The 18,422-nt window shown below is 36.5% G+C and overlaps 1 protein-coding gene across 1 annotated transcript in view; it reads right to left on the bottom strand.

The window, feature by feature from the left end:
- The window catches only part of REEP3 (receptor accessory protein 3), a 99,394-nt gene that overhangs the window by 49,736 nt on the left and 31,236 nt on the right, over positions 1-18,422 (bottom strand). The window contains exon 2 of the mRNA XM_058696464.1: positions 7,644-7,716. Within this exon, the coding sequence (XP_058552447.1) occupies positions 7,644-7,716 (73 nt within the window). The remainder of the gene's footprint in view (positions 1-7,643; positions 7,717-18,422) is intronic.

Here is an 18,422-nt window from a genome sequence, read left to right as displayed (position 1 = left end):
CCCTGAATCTAATATGCTTGGCTCCTTGTAAGAAGGAGAGAAGAGACTGATACACAGACACAAGAGGAGAACGCCATGTGACAACAGAGACAGAGACCAAAGTGCTGCACCTGGAAGGTAAGGAATGCCAAGGACTTCTGGCAACCACCAGAAGCTGCAAACAGGCAAAAAAGGATTCTCCTCAGGGTGCCTGGGGGGCTCAGTTGGTTAAACATCCAACTCTTGGTTTCAGCCCAGGTCATGATCTCGCAGTTTGTGAGTTCAAGACCTGTGTTGGGCTCTGTGCTGACAGAGAGCCTGCATGGGATTCGCTCTCTGCCTCTCTCTCTATCCCTTCCCCCTCCCAAAATAAATTATTTAAATAAACTTAAAAGAAAAGAAATGAAAAGAAAAGAAAAGAAAAAAGAAAAGAAAAGGATTTTCCTCAACAGGTTTCAGAAGGAATTGGCCCTGTCCACATCTTGATTACGCACTTCTAACCTCTAGAACTGTGAGACAATATATTTCTGTTTTTTTAAGCCACTTGGTTTGTGGTACAACCGGGAACACTGGGAACAAATACAGCTGCCTTGTCAGATCACCCTACAGTAAAGATGACATTCAGCAAGCCTCTTCGTGGGTGCAGGCCTTGTAACCAGCTTTTGATTATCATACTCAAATGTGAGTGGAGGACCAAATATTATCCAACATTTGAGAAAATCATGCATGAGAGACAGAGGCTCAAACAAACAAAAACCAGAAGTCAAAGGAGAGACTATGCAGAAAGAACATATCTAAAAAAAACCCCATTTTTCATATACATAGACAAAAAGAAAGCTATTTTAAACAACATAAGGATAGAACACTATAAGAAAAGGAACATTCAGAAAATAAAAAGAGCTCTTAGAAGTTAAACACACAGAGACAGAAATTAAAGATTAACTAAAGGGTTAGAAGATGACATTGAGAAACTCATAAAATAGAACAAAAAGAAAAAGTGACAGGAAAGAGAAGAAAAAAGATCAGATAATTAGATAATCGGTCCAAGTAGCTTTACAACTGAATAAATGGAATCCCAGACAGAACAAACAGTGAAAACAAAGCAGAGAAAATCGATAAAGAAATAAATTTTAACCAAATTTCCCAGAGCTGAAGGACAAAGGATTTCCCAAGTTAAAAGGAGAGGATTTAGCAAAATCTACCACAATCGATTCACACCAAGGCACATAATCATGAAATTTTAAACCTAAATTTTCCACACATGGAAAAGATCCCACAAGCCGGTGAGAATCAGAATGGCTTCAGACTCTCCACAGCAACACTACAGGCTAAAAGGCAATGGAGAAATGTCTTCAAAATTCTGAAGGAAAATTATTTCCAATCTGGCATCTCAAAAAATTTGTCTTTCACAGTCTTCTCCGGAAGGATGTACTTCATTAAAATGAGGAAGTAAACTTAAAAAGGAGGAAAACAGGAGATTAAGAAATCTGAGGATCTAAAACAAGAGCTAGTCTGGAATATCCATTGGATGATAATACACTGAGAAGAAATCCACACAACTGCGGCAGAGTTCAGGTGTAAATGTGCAATAACAGAGAATCCCACATAAGTGAAAAACCAACCAACCAAACAACAAACCAGAAAACAAGACAATGAATAACAAGCAGGGAAAACAAACCACTGTGCAGGAAAAAAAATGGTAATGATAGGATACCACAGAGACCAAATGCAAATAGTGTTTCTATCATGAAAAATCCTATACAACAGGTACTATTCTATGTCAGGTACTGATTTGAATGCTTTATGTTCATTAACTCATGTAATTCTCACCACCACCTGAGGAGGTAAGTACTATAACAGTTCTCATGTTACAGATGAGGAAACTGAGGCACAGAAAAGTCAGATAACTTGTACAATGACATAGCTAGTAACAGATAGGACTGGGATGTTAACCCTGGCAGCCTGGTTCTAGGTGCTGTGTTCTTTATTTGTTTAGTCTATTGCCTCTTTCTTTCTAACTTAGCCTACGTAATGCAAATACTGAATACTGATCCAATACAAATTACACTGTAATGACCCTGGGAGGCTATAATGGACAGGGAAATATGCATGTGTATAGTTATATGTGATAACTACTATTAATCATCCTTAATAATAGCAAGAAGTCAACTGATAATGCCCATCTGAAAAATTAAGAAATGGTAATATAAGCATGTCATTTAGATATGGAAATAAATACTAAAGGATTCAGCTAGAAGAGCTGAAAGTAGTTGCCTCTAGAGAGAAATGGGGATGGGGAAGGTGGGGAATTGTTCTTTTCATAATAAGCCTTAGAAACTATTTGCTTTTTAAAATTTAAATAATTACAGCTTTGATAAAAACAAAAGCTAAATTAAAAGTAGATCAAAGTGGAAAATAAACAAATAAACATGTGGTCTAACAAGACTAATTTTCAAAAATTCCATCTCAATCAGTGGGTTAACCTTTACACTTCCCAAATTAAAACCCTTGAATCAAATGAGTATTTTTAATCCAAAATATGAAAAGATGGCTGGGGAACACTTCTTGACAATAAAAAAAAAGGACTTTATTGCATTTTTTCCCTTCTATATCCACTCTAAAACTAGTAAATAACTTCAGATTTTACCAATTGGCAAGAACTATAAAGCTAGTATGTGGTATCTTTGTTCATTTTCATATCACCCAAGTATTTAGGAAAAATTAGGTCACTTTCAAAACCAAGTCAATAGGGTTTTAGAGGGCTAGCTCCTTTTTTTTTTTTTTTAATGAGTTTATTTATTTATCTTGAGAGAGAAAATGGATGTGTGAGTGGGGGAGGAGCAGAGAGAGAGGAAGAGAGAGAGAATCCCAAGTAGGCTCTGCAATGTCAGTGCAGAGCCTGATGTGGGGCTCGAACCCTGAACCATGAGATCATGACCTGTGTTGAAGTCAGACTCTTAGCTGACTGAGCCTTCCAGGCATCCGTAGAGGGCTATTTCTAAGCCTTTAAAAGAGTAATCTCCCAGAATTTTCCCTGTTCTTTGTTCTTGCTCACAGTAAATCTCTGTGATCAGACCAAATGTCTGATTTTGATTTTTAAGTGCTGTTAGCCAATCTTTTCATTGCCACGTTCTCCAACATTCTTAGAATAAGAACACGGTTTCCTAGAAAAGCTACAGCAATTACACACGACTTGGAAATAAACACTCTGTTTTCAAGTCACGAGATGGTATAAGCCTAAAAAAATTTGCAAAACCATACTAATTCTTCAGTAAGTTTACATTTCAATTACTGCAAGGCTGAAAGACTTTAAGTAGGCCATATCAGCCACACTATACAGGAAATTATATCCTAGGAAAGCTCTGTTTTAAAAATAGGCAAAGGAAGAAAGGAAGGTTGCCAAAATACACAGCACTTTCCATTTGTTTTGATTTGAGCACAGCATCTGTTTTATCAGGTGCAATCTACTGTTTGTAGGCTTAAGGGGAATGGTAGTAGTTAGGGTGGAAAGAAGTAAATTAATCTAAAATGTTTGCTTTCTGAAAACAATTTTGAAGTAGATATCAGTGGAATTTAGGTAACAACGAAATACCACAAAGACACTGAGCTTTGGGTTAAGTCAGACTGGACTGTGTACTCCTTAACCCAGCAGAATCAAAGCTGAGAACCTAGACTAATCCCCTTAAGAAATGTACATGTTCTTCAATTCTTCTTCCTTTTCTTAATCATTCATTCACTCATTCATTTAAAAAATATTGAGTACCTATTATATATACCATGTACTGTTCTAGGTAGGGAAATGTATCAGTTAACAAAACAACCAAACTCCATTAACAAAACAACCAAACTCTATGGAGCTGTTTCTGGTGGGGAGGACAAATACACATACAAATAATATAATATCAGATAATATAAAAGGCTATTAAAATATAATAGGGAAATATGAAGGTTAACTTTACTAAGAAATTACCATATGCAAAACAAAATCAATTAGGATGGGATCACTATATAGGAAAACTTTCTGAGAACAGAGTTCTAATAAAACTGTTATAATCAAAGTTTAAAGTAAGGCTAGGTGAGACTCAGCAAGATAATAATATTCAAACATTTTATCAAAAGTAAATTTAGGTTTGGGCACCTGGGTGGCTCAGTGGGTTAAGTTTCCAACTCATGATTTTGGCTCAGGTCATGATCTCGAGGTTTGTGAGACTGAGCTCTGCGATGGGCCCAGCACAGAGCGTGGAACCTGCTTGGGATTCTCCCCCTCCGTCTGTCTTGTCCTCACTTGTGCAGGCACGTGCATGCACCCTCTCAAATTAATAAACTGAAAACAAAACAAAACAAAAAACCCAAAAAACAACTAAATTTAGGTTGGAAATAGTTACCTGCCAACGCTTTCAAAACCTAATTCCATCTTTAGCCGTTCTGATCATAGTTGATTTCGATATGTAAGAGTCCTGCCCTAAGTACTGGTTAAACAGCCTCATTGCCCTTCTTTGAAAATGTCCTTATTTTTGTGGCTCCTGGAGGTCTACTTTGGAAGCACATCCACTGGCTGGTTGTGAAAACTGTTTTACAACCTAGAATCCTCACCTACTTTTGGTAGAAGAGACAGAATGAAATATTTGTAACAACATATCCAATCTGGTATGATTCCTGCCTTAATGTTCCATGTTACCCTGGGTAAGTCAATTTATTTCTCCGAGACTGTAACATCAAAACATTCTCCCTGACTTTATTTATTTATTTATTTATTTATTTATTTATTTATTTATTTATTTATTTATTTATTTTTGAAGTGAGGACCAGTGAGATATTATGGTATGCAGAAAAATGTCTCCCTACCCCAAAGATGTCCATGTCCTACCTAATTCCTAAAACCTGTGAGTATGTTACATGGTAAAGGAGTAATCAGGCTGCAGATGGAATTCAGGTTGCTAATCAGCTGACCCTAAGATGCGGAGATCGTGGGTTACTCAGGTGGTCCCAAGGTAACCATAAGCATTCCTGTAAGTGGAATTGGGAGGCAGAAGAGAGAACTAGAGGGATGGAAATGTGTGAAGTTTCAGCTCAACGTTTCTGGCTTTGAAGCTGAGGAATAGAACCATTAGCCAAGGATGCAGGCAGCCTGTAGAAGCTAGAAAAGGTAAGGTAAAAGATTTTCCCTTAGAGACTCCGGAAAGAGTACAGCCCTGTAAATCCATTTCAGATTTCTGTTCCCTAGGATGGTAAGAGAATAAATACATTTGGGTTGGTTTAAGCCAGTAAGTATTTGGCATTTTGTTATAGTAGCTATTGCAAACAATAATATATAAAAGTATTTTTGAAATTGGTAGGAAATCATATAAATGCAAATGTTTTAATATGATATCTCAGCTTGGTCTCTCTAGCAGCCTTGATGGCAGTCAACTTGGTCACCACGTCTTCCGAGTTGTAGCACATTTCCTTGTCAAAAGCAAATGCCCTACCTTCTGTTTCAATGCCTTACCATTTTTGCTTTTAGCTTTTTCATTTGTGGAGAGTTGATTACCATGTAATTATCAAACCAATTGCCTTTCTACTTCCCTAGTTTTTCCATCAGTTTCAATAAGAATGTTACTGGATTCTCGTCCAAAGGTTATCTTTAACTTATGAAGTAGAATTAAAATTTCAGGGTTAGAACCATTCTTATTCATCCCAAATTTATAGAATAATACAGGAATAAAAATCTGAGTGTTTATTAAGGATTCAAACACAGAAACCCATGTTTTTAAGTCTCTAAAAGATAATACTAACAAAGTTAAAGTGACACATAGTAAGAAATGGATTGGGGTGCCTGGGTGGCTCAGTTGGATAAGTGTCTGACTTCAGCTCAGGTCATGATATCATGGTTCATGGGTTCGAGCCCCGTGTTGGGCTCTGTGCTGACAGCTCAGGGCCTGGATCCTGCTTCCGAGTCTGTGTATCCCTCCCTCTCTCTCTCTCTGCCCTTCTCCTGCTCGTACTCTGTCTCTCTCTCTCTCCCCAAAAATAAACAAATATTAAAAAAAAATTAAAAAAATAAAGAAATGAATTAATATTTTATAATGGTTCTTAGGCTAATCCCTAAACACCATCTTTTCTGTTCTTTTAGCATTAGTTTATAAATGACAGGCCTATTATAATTTATTATAACTTACATACTTTATTTATAGCTTTGTATATTTATTTATAATTTATTATACCTTCATATTTCTTACTGTTACCTCCTTTTTATTTTAGGGCATGGTATCTGTGTGCCCACTGATATCTTTGTATCACTAGAGCTTCTCATATAAACTTCATTTTCAATTTGTACTTATTTCTTTTCCCAACAAAATCACCCAGATTTGGAGGGAAGACAGGAGTATACCGTAAGCACAGAAATATACACAAAGACACACAGAGGCACACAAGTTCTTATCCTGGGTTTATAATACTTTATAGGTAAAAAAATGGGCACAAAGTTGAGAAAATTCACCCTGTGTTTAAACTGTAGAGCTAATCAGATTTAGAAAAAAAGATCTCCTTTAATAACAGTATGACAAACATTCCAAATGAGGAGGAATGTATTGGCTGGTAGAGTTGACCCTTGAACAACACAGGTTTGAACTGTGTAGGTCCATTTACCCATAAATTTGTTTTACAGGCCTATTAACGTATTTTCTCTTCCCTATGATTTTTCTTAACCTCCTTTCTCTACCTTACTTTTCTCTTTTCAATGTTTATTTTTGCAAGAGAGGTGGGGGAGGGTCAGAGAGAGAGGGAGACACAGAATCTGAAGCAGGCTCTAGGCTCCCAGCTGTCAGCACAGAGCCAGATGCGGGGCTTGAATGCAGGGACCACGAGGTTGTGACCTGAGATGAAGTCGGACGCTTATCTGACTGAGCCACCCAGGTGCCCCTCTAGTTTACTTTTAATATAGTACATAATACACATACATGTGTTTACCTTATGGGTAAGGCTTCTGATCAACAGTAGGCAATTAATAGTTAAGTTTTTGGGGAGTTAAAAATTATACTGCTGTCCGCCAGAGCCTGCTTGGATCCTCTGTCACCCTCTCTCTCTGCCCCTCCCCTGTTCACACACTCTCTCTTTCTCTCAAAAAATAAATAAACATTAAAAAAAAAAATTATACTCAGATTTTCCACTGCAGGGGAGGGGGAGGTTGGTGGCTCTAACCCCTGTGCTGTTCAAGGGTCAACTGTAGAGTCTGATTTAAGAAGAAAAAAGACTGCTATTGTCAGCAGTGATAAGACATCTGTATACTTAAATGAATTAAAAAGTGACAAACCAGTTATGAAAAAAGGAAAAGGTTTGGAGTAAGAAAGAACTGTGTTCTCAGTGTACCTATAAATTCACAAGGCTAAAAACCAGACAGCCCCCTAACTTCTTATACTGGAACTGAGACAAAATGAGTAAGAGATCCAATTACTCACTGGATCATACACTTATTTAAATACCAACTGACAGTGAACTTTTTTCGAAACTCCACTTTGGAATTGTATTCAAAATTATTTTTAAAAGACTAACTTCATTAAACTCATATTCATGTAATATTTTTAACCAAAAACAGTATCCCAGCTATTTCTAAAATAATGATTTTCTGGTCTTGTATATCACAGATACATTAAATTAGAATCAATCACTTATAAAACTATACTTACATATTCCTTCACGTTTTTTGTTTTCACAGCTTTGTACGAATAATATGCAGGATAAAGCATTCCAAACACCAACCTAAAAGTAAAAAGAATGAGAGACTAATCACATACAACAATGCTTTTGACAGCTCATGAAAATTTCACCTAATAGTAAAGCAGAAACTACATAGGGAATATGCAATAATATAAATTTGTGTAAATGCATATTTGTGCAGACTAAATCCACTCAGAAAGCAAAGTAAAAATACTTTTGTAACGAAAAGAGGATTTCAATATTCTAGGTATAGTATCATGGGAAAATCACCTTTAAAAAAAATTTCTCTTTGTATACTTGAAACTAATAACACTGTTAATTATATTTGAATTTTATTTTTTAATTTTTACTTATTAAAAAAAATTTTTTTTAATGTTTATTCATTTTTTGATAGAGACAGACAGAGCGTGAGTGGGGGAGGGGCAGAGAGAGAGGGAGACACAGAATCCGAAGCAGGCTCCAGGCTCTGAGCTGTCAGAACAGAGCCCGACGTGGGGCTTGAACTCACGGACTGTGAGATCATGACCTGAGCTGAAGTCAGACGCCTAACCAACTGAGCCATCCAGGGGCCCCTATACTTGAATTTTAAAATAAAACCTTTTTCATCACAAAAAATATGATTCCTCGAACATTTGGAAAAGGTAGAAAATCACCAAAAATAAAAATTGTCCCAACTCTCCCAGATATAACTGCAGGCAACATTTTACTGTATGCAATCCTACTTTTTATCCACATGTAACATTCCCAAAATCTAAATATAACATGTATGTACACGCACAACCTGTAATACAAAAGTGTCCTTTACTCCATGATTTTGAGAAGCACTGGCTTCTAATTATCAATACTTGATATATTACAACATGCATTAAAATAGCTCTCTGTAAACATTTATAAAATACCTAAATCATTAACAGGACTTAATGCCATCTGTGAAGACTATTTCGCCAAATCCCAGACCCAACAGATATGTACAATCACACATAAAATGAAAGAATAGACATAGAGGTAGCATAACAGTATATATATGGTTTACAGTTGGCATTTTCATGTGACACATCATGGGATTTTTTTGCCCCCAAATATTCTATAGTGTATATTCTTTTTTTTTTTTTTAATTTTTAATTACATTTATTTATTTTTGAGAGACAGAGTGAGACAGAGCACGAGCGAGGGAGGAGCCAAGAGAGAGGGAGACACAGAATCTGAAGCAGGCTCCAGGCTCTGAGCTGTCAGCACAGAGCCCTATGCGGGGCTTGAACCCACAAACTGCGAGATCATGACCTGAGCCGAAGTCAGACTCTTAACCAACTGAGCCACTCAGGCGCCCCTAAATTGTTTTGAATTTTAGAATGTGTCAGGATTAATCACTTTGCCTTTAGCATATTCTAGATTGTATTTTTTAAGGTAAGTGATTTCCAAAACAGGTATTTACTCATATATAGTAAGGATTTGGTGCTAGTTTATACAACGCATATAGGTGCTTTACCTTTATTTTTTAACCTCTGTATTGAATAGAATCAGTCAAATGAATAAACACAATATCCCCTAACATCTCACTCTTGTAAGAGTAGAAAACAATAATGTATTTCAATTGGAACACAGGAAAGGCTAAATGTCTTAGTAAACAGTGGGACAATTTTTTAAGGACCACCACTATTATAATTTATTACTGCTCTAATGTGAATATTACTGAGTAATTTATTACTAACATCTGTAGTATTTTCTAGGTTTTTTTTTTTTTTTCTGGTTTATTTTCTTTAATATTGGGTCTTACTCTGGATGTTTGCGACATGGGAGGTCGGGCATAAAGCCAGAGTATGAGCACAGTGTATAAAATCATATAGTTTATTTTAAAAGGCCACCTACAAAATAAACTCATGGTTTATAAAGAAAGTGTTTGCTACAAATAAAATTCACTCATAAATTTGAATACTGTTTCAGTTCTGGAGGCAGGAAGAAATAGTTACTCATTTCCTCTTAATCTTATTTCTGCCTAAAGAGGGAAAATTTTGCCAAAATACTCATGATACCCTTTCCTCCCACTAAGGTAAAGTTTTATATATGAACACTGGCTATATTGAAAATTCTGTACCTTTTTTTAAAAAGGAAATTTTATGAGAATGTAGTAATAGGGGTGGCCCTTATATCATATTTCATATGTAGAAAATACCTGAAATAGCTATTTTCTGGACAGATATTCAGACATAAATCCATCATTCACCAAAACTGTCCTAGAGAAGAACAGTGTATTCAAAGACCAGTCTCTGAAGCAACAAGGAGGAGTGCTCTTAGTACTAGAATAAAATCCTTAATTTTTTTTTTTAATGTTTATTTATTTTTGAGACAGAGAGAGACAGAGCATGAATGGGGGAGGGTCAGAGAGAGAGGAAGACACAGAATCTGAAGCAGGCTCCAGGCTCTGAGCTCTCAGCACAGAGCCCGACGCGGGACTCGAACTCACGGACCTTAAGATCATGACCTGAGCTGAAGTTGGACGCTTAACCGACTGAGCCACCCAGGCGCCCCTAGAATAATATCCTTAATGCATAAAAGTTATCTGGATTTCATCAAATATTGATTAAAGCTTTTCCTTATTAAGGTTCTAAACATAGTTTACTGTAGAATTTTTAGAAGATGTAAAATAGTAAAAAAAATGACAAAATTCACTAAGTAATCCCATTACTGAATGAATCATCTTTTCTGTTAAATGCCATTCCAAATATTTATATGTATTTGTTATAATTTTTATCAAATGGTTTCAAGTTTGACCTATCATTCTCTTAAATGCTTTAAAAAACCTTCAAGTACCAATAAAATTTTAATAACAAAACTGGCCAAGGGATTAATTTACATCTAAACAAGTCACAAAACACTAATTCCAAGGATTTAAACTTTATTGTCATTCTTTTAAGAAATCATGAAAAATGAAAACTACAGTATAGAAACAGAATAGTATTAATATAACTTCCCTATACCTATCATCTACTTTTAAGAATTACTAACATTGGGGTACCTGGGTGGCTCAGTAGGTTAAGTGTCCAACATTGGTTCAGGTCATGATCTCACAGTTAGTGGGTTCAAGCCCCACATCAGGCTCTCTGCTGTCAGCACAGAGCCCACTTTGGATCTTCTGTCCCCTTCTCTTTCTCTCCCTCTCTCCCCTTCCCTGGCTTGCACTCTCTCTCAAAAATAAATAAACATTAAAAAAATAATTTAAAAAAATCTTTAACATTAATCCTTAGCATTTTGGCATTTTCCAGTTTTTTCTATGATCTCTTTAAAGAACATTATTTTAAAATATAATTAACATATTTAAAGACAATATTTTAGAAACAATATTTTATAACCTAATTAAAACATAATTTAAGCATAATTAACTGACATCTTAGGGCAGGATAAAAATCTATATACTCTTTCAGTAAACGTGATATTATAAGCCATTTTGTTACGTCTTTACATATCCTTAAAGAATGTCATTTAAAAAGTGCATGGTATGTATGGGGCACCTGTGTGGTTCAGTCAGTTAAGTGTCCGACTCTTCGTTTTTGGCTTAGGCCAGCATGCAGAGCCTGCTTGGGGTTTTCTCTCCCTCCCTCCCTCTTTCTCTCTCTTTCTCTGCCCCTCCCCTGCCAACATGTGCTCTCTCAAAATAAATACATAAACATAAAAAAACTACATGGTACGGGCACTTGGGTGGGTCAGTTTGAGTGTCCTACTTCAGGTCAGGTCGTGATCTCACGGCTCATGGGTTCGAGCCAGGAGTCAGGCTCTGTGCTGATGGCTCAGACCCTGGAGCCTGCTTCGGATTCTGTGTCTCCCTCTCTCTCTGCCCCTACCCTGCTCACGCTCTGTCTCTGTCTCTCAAAAATAAATAAATGTAAAAAAAAAAAAATTAAAAAAAAAAGAAGACATGGTATAATATTAACTCATACAGATGAAAATCATTTAAATCCTTTCCTATGTTTACTACTATTTTAATTAACGCTATGGTGAACCATCTTTCTACGACTACTAATAATTAATAATTATTGACATTTTATACTATGCAGGATAGTAAGCAGTTTCCATATATTACTGCACTTAATTCTCACAATAATACCCAGAGACCGGTACTATTTTCATACCTATTCTACAGATGTGAATACTGAGGCTGGTACACTGTATTATTGTTTTTGTATGATTGTTCTAATCCATGTCTTAGAAAAACACAGTTCATCTGCTGAAAAAAATGCCTACTGACTATCTATGTGACTTTTTTCTAAGCCTGTTAAAAATAGTCCTTGAATGAGTAATTTCCCCATAAGAATATAAATTGATGCTACTCTTCTAAAGAATAGTTTGGCCTAGTTATTCCACGTTAGGATGTCATTAGGAAATAAACACTAATTTTTAAATGTGGGTTTTGGAGAGTGCATGAGAGAGCCAGTAAACTTACAAGGTGTATGACATTAGTTTAACTTCTGTATCATTACTAAAAAAAAAAAAAAAAAAAAAAAAAAAATCCCCAAATATTATAGCTAATGATATTAACATTTCTGAACTATTTTAATTTCCTCTGAGATTGTCTTTAGATAATAAATTTCCTCTCTAATAACATAAAAGAATTTGTTGTAGTTCATTAAAAGTAAGTGCAACAAGTAGCTCATTGCCAATAATAGGAACTACATGATACTAATGCGTAACAAGATAATGCTCCCACAGGAATTACGTGACAAATTCTCCTTATTTCACTGCTTTTAGAATCATACTCCCAAACAAACAAACAGTAATGATGATGTTCTATTAGATGAAAGAACTGAAAACAACTCAGACTGGAGATGAACTAAATGGGATACCAAATATTAAATAGACAAAATAAACTACAGAGTCAAAAACCAGAATGATGATAAATGCACCAGGCTGTTAGCATGAGGTAGTCACAATTAACACAGATACCATATATACTCTCAAAAAGCGACACAGAATATAACACTCCAGGCCCTTATCGAAGATTGTAAACTGCATTTGTCTGCAATCCACTTTACAGAGACCAGTGAAATTTATGTAAGATAGCCTGCATAAGGATGGCAAACACACAGAAGTTTCTCTGCTGTTCTCCATTCTTGTAACCCAGACAGACTGTACTCCTTTCTGCTGACCCTGGTCTCAGAGTCCTCTTCAACACAGCACCATAAACTCACACCTACAAAGGACAGGAGCTGAGCAGACTTATTTGCCATGTTTTGTCAGCCTTGTTCTAAATCTTTATTCCTCTAGGAGGTGTCATTCCAAATTTGAATCAAGCTTGACCATCAGGTTACTGTTAAACCTCTCCTTTAAGGGAAAAGTCATTTCAACTGAGATGCTTTTTAATATTACATTCTTGGGGCGCCTATGTAGCTCAGTTGGCTGAGCATGTGACTTGGCTCAGGTCATGGTCTTGCAGTCTGTGAGTTCAAGCCCCACATCGGGCTCTGGGCTGACAGCTCAGAGCTTGGAGCTGGCTTTAGATTGTGTCTCCCTCTGTCTCTCCCCCTCCCCGGCTCGCACTCTGTTTCTCTCTCAAAAAAAACATTAAAAAAAAATTAAGAACGTATTTTTATGGTTTAAAAATTTTTTTTCTTGAGGTATAGGAAACAGCCATATGAAACCCATGGCTATAAATACTAGAGGAATGTGTTAAGGGCATTGTCTATGAGTACCCCTCTACATGAAATTTCATGTATGTGATTTACTTTGGAATTCAGTAAATGCAATGCTTAGCATTCTAGGAGAATATGATGGTAAACATATTATGCCCTCCCTCCCCCCAATCCCTGATTGCTAGGAAGCTCAGAAACAAAAAATCTGTTGTTCAACTCGATTATCAAGTATGTCGAACCTTAAGATTGGCATATTTGTATTTACAAATTCTGATTTCCGACTTTGCAATTTTTTTCTAGCAGTGAAACTCTTATTTTTCTTTGCATTTTAACATCTACATTTGGCAAAAAAGTTCTCAAATCATTCTGAAGAACATAAGAGCATGTAAATTAATAGGATATAATCATCACTGCGATGAAGCGCAAAATCAGCTCTAAGGTGCCAGAGAACCAAGAAAAACATTTTTAGTTTAGGAAGCTAGTGGCTGAGAACCATTAGTAGTTCCTCAACTTAGACATACATCAGAATCACCCAGAGAGCTGCTGCTTTAATATTGTGTTTGTTGTTGCTCATAAATTTAACACCAGTAACTAATTTAAAGAACATAAGAATGAAAAAGCAAAGTAAAAGTCTTTTCCTGTTTTGAAGCCACATAGTTCCCCAAAGATAGGCATGCAAATAGTTTCCTGTGTATCCTATGGTAAAGTAACTTAAATACATAAGACGTATTAAAAACCGACAGTAAATATTCAAACTACGCATTTCCAATCATCTTAGTACATTTTACTATGTGGTCTTGAAGTTATTTACATCTATTCGTCTGTATGGTGGAAATGCTCATTGCACCATGTGTCTCTCCTCCCAGCTCCACATTCAGTGACCTCACATTGGTGGCTTGAAAAGGCTATTATTGTGGGGAGAATTCACATCAGGGAAATTAGCAAACGATATGAATCAGACCTTTTTCTCTCAGTTGGTAAGCATTACCAGCACACCACTGGATATGTGTTTTAGCCAAGGGAAACTACAGTATCTTTCCATCAGAAAAACCATGAAACACTGTATGTAGAGGGAATTCACCGAATTTACTGAAGTAAATAAAAGGCAGGCTATTATGGCAACCAAGTTTATAAAGGGTTTCATGCAAGACAGAGAAAAAGAAAAAAAAGTTTTCTGCCCTTTACCATAATTCACTTCAATTCTGTTTGACTATTAGATCTCTAATATTAACAAAGACTCTTGTGAATTTCCAAAATAGAATCTTAACTGATAAGGTATCCTAGAAACAGTATTTTTTAAAAAAATTTATTTTGAGGGAGAGAGAAAGTGCATGCACATGTGCACACGAGCAGGGGAGGGGCAGAAGGAGAGGCAGAGAGAATCCTAAGCAGTCTCCTAGGCTGTCAGTGCAGAGCTGGATGCAGGGCTCAATCTCATGACCGTGAGGTCATGACCTGAGCCAAATGACCTATGCCAGACACTTAAATGACTGAGCCACCCAGGCATCCCTCATTATGCTGCTGTTTAAAGCAGCCATCAAAGTTTGTGCGTGATCACTGCCAGAATAATACACAACTCTGTCTTACACAAATTTTGAGAAAGATTTATTGCTAAGAATCTTGGCTAGTAGAGAATTCCCATTCAGTAAAACACAGTTAAGTGGCCATCAGGTAACTACAGCCCTGAAGAGAATTATGAAAATTACATAAAGAAAAAGTCAAACCCATGAGAAGAAAACCTCAGATCCTGAATTCTGTAACCAATGATACAAGTTTAAAACTGCCAAGGAGAGATAAAGACAGTAAAAATTCCTCTGAAAGACTTTATACATGTTTTAATTATAGTCATCAAGCACTAGGAAGCTTGGAATTTTCATGTTGTCAGAGCTAAACTTCTAATTTTACCCCAGAGCTTCTCATTTCTACTTTAAAAGGAAAGCTAAAGATAAACTAGGGGACAGAAATCAGTCCACAAGCAAATCAGACTTCATCTCCCCTAGCCACTCCCATCCCTTCCCACCACTAGAGCCTATTATGTGGTAGACCCAAACCAAAGAAAACTGTTTAAAAAGAATGCTGAACTCAGTACACTATAGAACCAAGGGCTAAAGACCCTTGAAGCACTCAAGTAACCTTGCATCCGGTGGGCAGAGTTCCACAGAATGTGGGGACTGTCATCTTGTAACTAAGTGAGCCAATCTCCAGCATTCCCCAGTTTACCAAGTGTAATTTTTCTGAGTGTCACTACAAGTAAACTCCAAGGTGGGGTAAGTATTATTCTATTTCTGCAGATGATAAATGTAAGGCTTGGAGATATTAAGGAACTTCTGAATTAAGTACCCAGCAAGTGTCAAAGCCAAAACATAAGAAACACAAAACTTCTAATTTTAAGAGTTGTGCTCTTCCCTCCATAGCAAAATAAAACAAAAAACCCACCAAAAATCAAAACAACTTCCTACTTCATGTAATCTATAACCCATAGCAAGCAGACCCCCAACATTAGTTGAATGAAGTCAGTATTCAGAAGTTACCTAAGAAATTGTGACCCATCAATATACTACTCTCATATATAGAAAGATTTCAGAGACACATTTCTTGGTTGTGTACAAAGTCTACATGGAGGAATACCTGCATCTTTAGTTTAAATTTATAGGTTCTCCAATTTTTATCAAACTGGTTAGGTGACTATACTAGATGGGGTTAAGAATTACTCCTATGAGCTGACCAACCCCACTCTTATGTTAGCTGTTAATTCAAGAGGAACGGTTTTCTTTATTTAGCCTTTCAGCACAGGGTATGTTGAAACCCAAACTTAGCATTAGCTCCATCGACACTAATAACAAGAGTTCAGTTGTAATCTAAGGTTTTAAAAAAGCTTGCATTGAAGGAAAATCCCAAACCACTTTTGAAAATGTTGGGAAAATTTCCTTTTTAAAAATACATGCCTCAAAATGACTACGGAAATCCGTAAATGTGGATTCTTTCTTGTTCTGTGCAGTTCATTCAGCACTACATGACCATGAAGTGAACTTCCATGAATTGCACTCAGATCTAAAATTGCTGCCCAGTGGTGCCTGGGTGGCTCAGTCGGTTAAGTGTCCGACTCTTGATTTTGGCTCAAGTCATGATCTCATGGTCTTTAGATCAAGCTCTGTGTTAGTCTTCACACTGGGTGTGCAGCCCGCTTACGATTCTCTCTCCTTCTCCCTCTCTCCCTCCCCTGTTCACGTCTTCTCTTTCAAAAAAATAAAATAAAAAATAAAATTGTGGCCAAGTCCTCCCTTTGGACACTTTGTGTAGCTTGGACTGCACAGCAGTCAACTATGGTCACCTCACAGATGCACATGACAACTCTTCTAGGTTCCACCCACCCTAAGGTGAATTTAATATTCTGCTTTAAAATAATCTTTTAATTCCTCTCCATTACACAAAAACAGGTATCACTGATGGCATCCTATGTGCCAGGTACTGTCTTCAAGCACTAAAGATACATCTGTGAACTCCCCATTGCTTTTTAATTAAAACTAAGTTTGCAGTGATTTGGAAATCAAAACATTCTAGTATGTTTGTTTGTTTTGTTTTAAGTAGGCTCAACATAGGACTAGAACTCACGACCCTGAGATCAAGACCTAAGCTGGGATCAAACGTCGGACATTTAACCAACTAAGCCACCCAGGTGCCCAAAACATTCTATTTTTATATTTCTTAAACCACTTCATTTCATTCATCCAAATCTTTCCACTACTTCCAGTATCTCCAACTCAGTGATTTTTTTTTCCCCCATGCCTTTCCCTAGAGCTAGAATACCTCCTTTTTCATAAGCATCCTACATGTTACTATTTCTCATTAATGAGGTTGCATGGTTTGGTCTCCCTATTTTGTATAGTGAATGAGTAACAGGAATTTTTATGTTCTGGTCATTTTTGTAATTTAAACATGAAAGAATTAAATAGTCTTTATATTCTCTTCTCTTGAGATAGTCAACTGATTAGAGGATGTCTAAGTACTTTCTTTGTATAAGAAAATTAGAGGGGGAACTTTATACTATCTTGGACAACTCACTAGCAGAAAAAGCAAGCAAACGTGTGCTTCAAGAACTACACCACCACCTAATTTAATTCTGATGTCAGTAAGACAGCACAAAACCAGCATGCTGGCTGGTTGGTACTACCAAGCCCTCTGCCTCTTATGAAACATCATTCATTGTTTCATGAGAAGCAGTTTTAGATGACCCTACTCCTGTTTTTGAGAAATAGTATAGTCTCTACCAATTGTGACTTTGCTTTTTGCTCCTTAAAAAAAAACAAAAAAACATATGTGTGTGTGTATACACATGCACACACACACACACACACACACACACACACACACAAATGATTAAACAAAGGGCAATTGATCTATCAATTCTAAAGAAAGCGGTGTTAAAATTCCTCTTCATCAGAGGACTGCTGTATGTTAAAGGGACTAAAGAGAAATGACAATTAAGTGCAGTGTGTAATCTTTGATTGGATTCTGGATTAAGAACAACAGTGCAGGGACACCTGGGTGGCTCGGTCATTTAAGAGTCTGACTCTTGATCTCAGTTCTGGTCTTGATCTCAGGGTCAGGAGTTCAAGCCCTGCGTTTTTGTTTTTGTTTTTCAAACAAACAAACAAGCAAACAAACAACTGTGCAGCTACATAAGGCATTATCAGGACAATGTCGGCAGTTTGAATATGAACTGTACTTTTGGTGTTAATATCTCATCAATGTTACATTTTTGGGAGGATATTAGTCTTGAGGCTATATAAGAATGCCCTTGTTTAGAGACATAATAATCAGGGCTGAATGTCACAATGTCTTCAACTTTCTAAAAATTTTTAATTTTAATAGAGATTTAGATTTACAGAAAAATTGTGATAATAGTACAGACAGTTCCCATATATCACAATGCAGTTTCCCCATTAAAATCTTACCTTAGAATGAAACATCTGCACAACAGTGAACCATTAACAATGCATTAGTATTAATTAAAGTTCATACTTTATTCAGATTTGCTCAGTTTCTACATATATCTATTCTAGGATTCCATCTGGGATCCCACCCATTTACCACATTACATTTGATCATGGTCTCCCTGGGCTCCTT

This window comes from Neofelis nebulosa, chromosome 13, assembly GCF_028018385.1.
Source record: "Neofelis nebulosa isolate mNeoNeb1 chromosome 13, mNeoNeb1.pri, whole genome shotgun sequence".
In the NCBI taxonomy this organism is placed as follows: Eukaryota; Metazoa; Chordata; class Mammalia; order Carnivora; family Felidae; genus Neofelis; species Neofelis nebulosa.
This window is presented reverse-complemented; position numbering and strand designations above follow the sequence as displayed.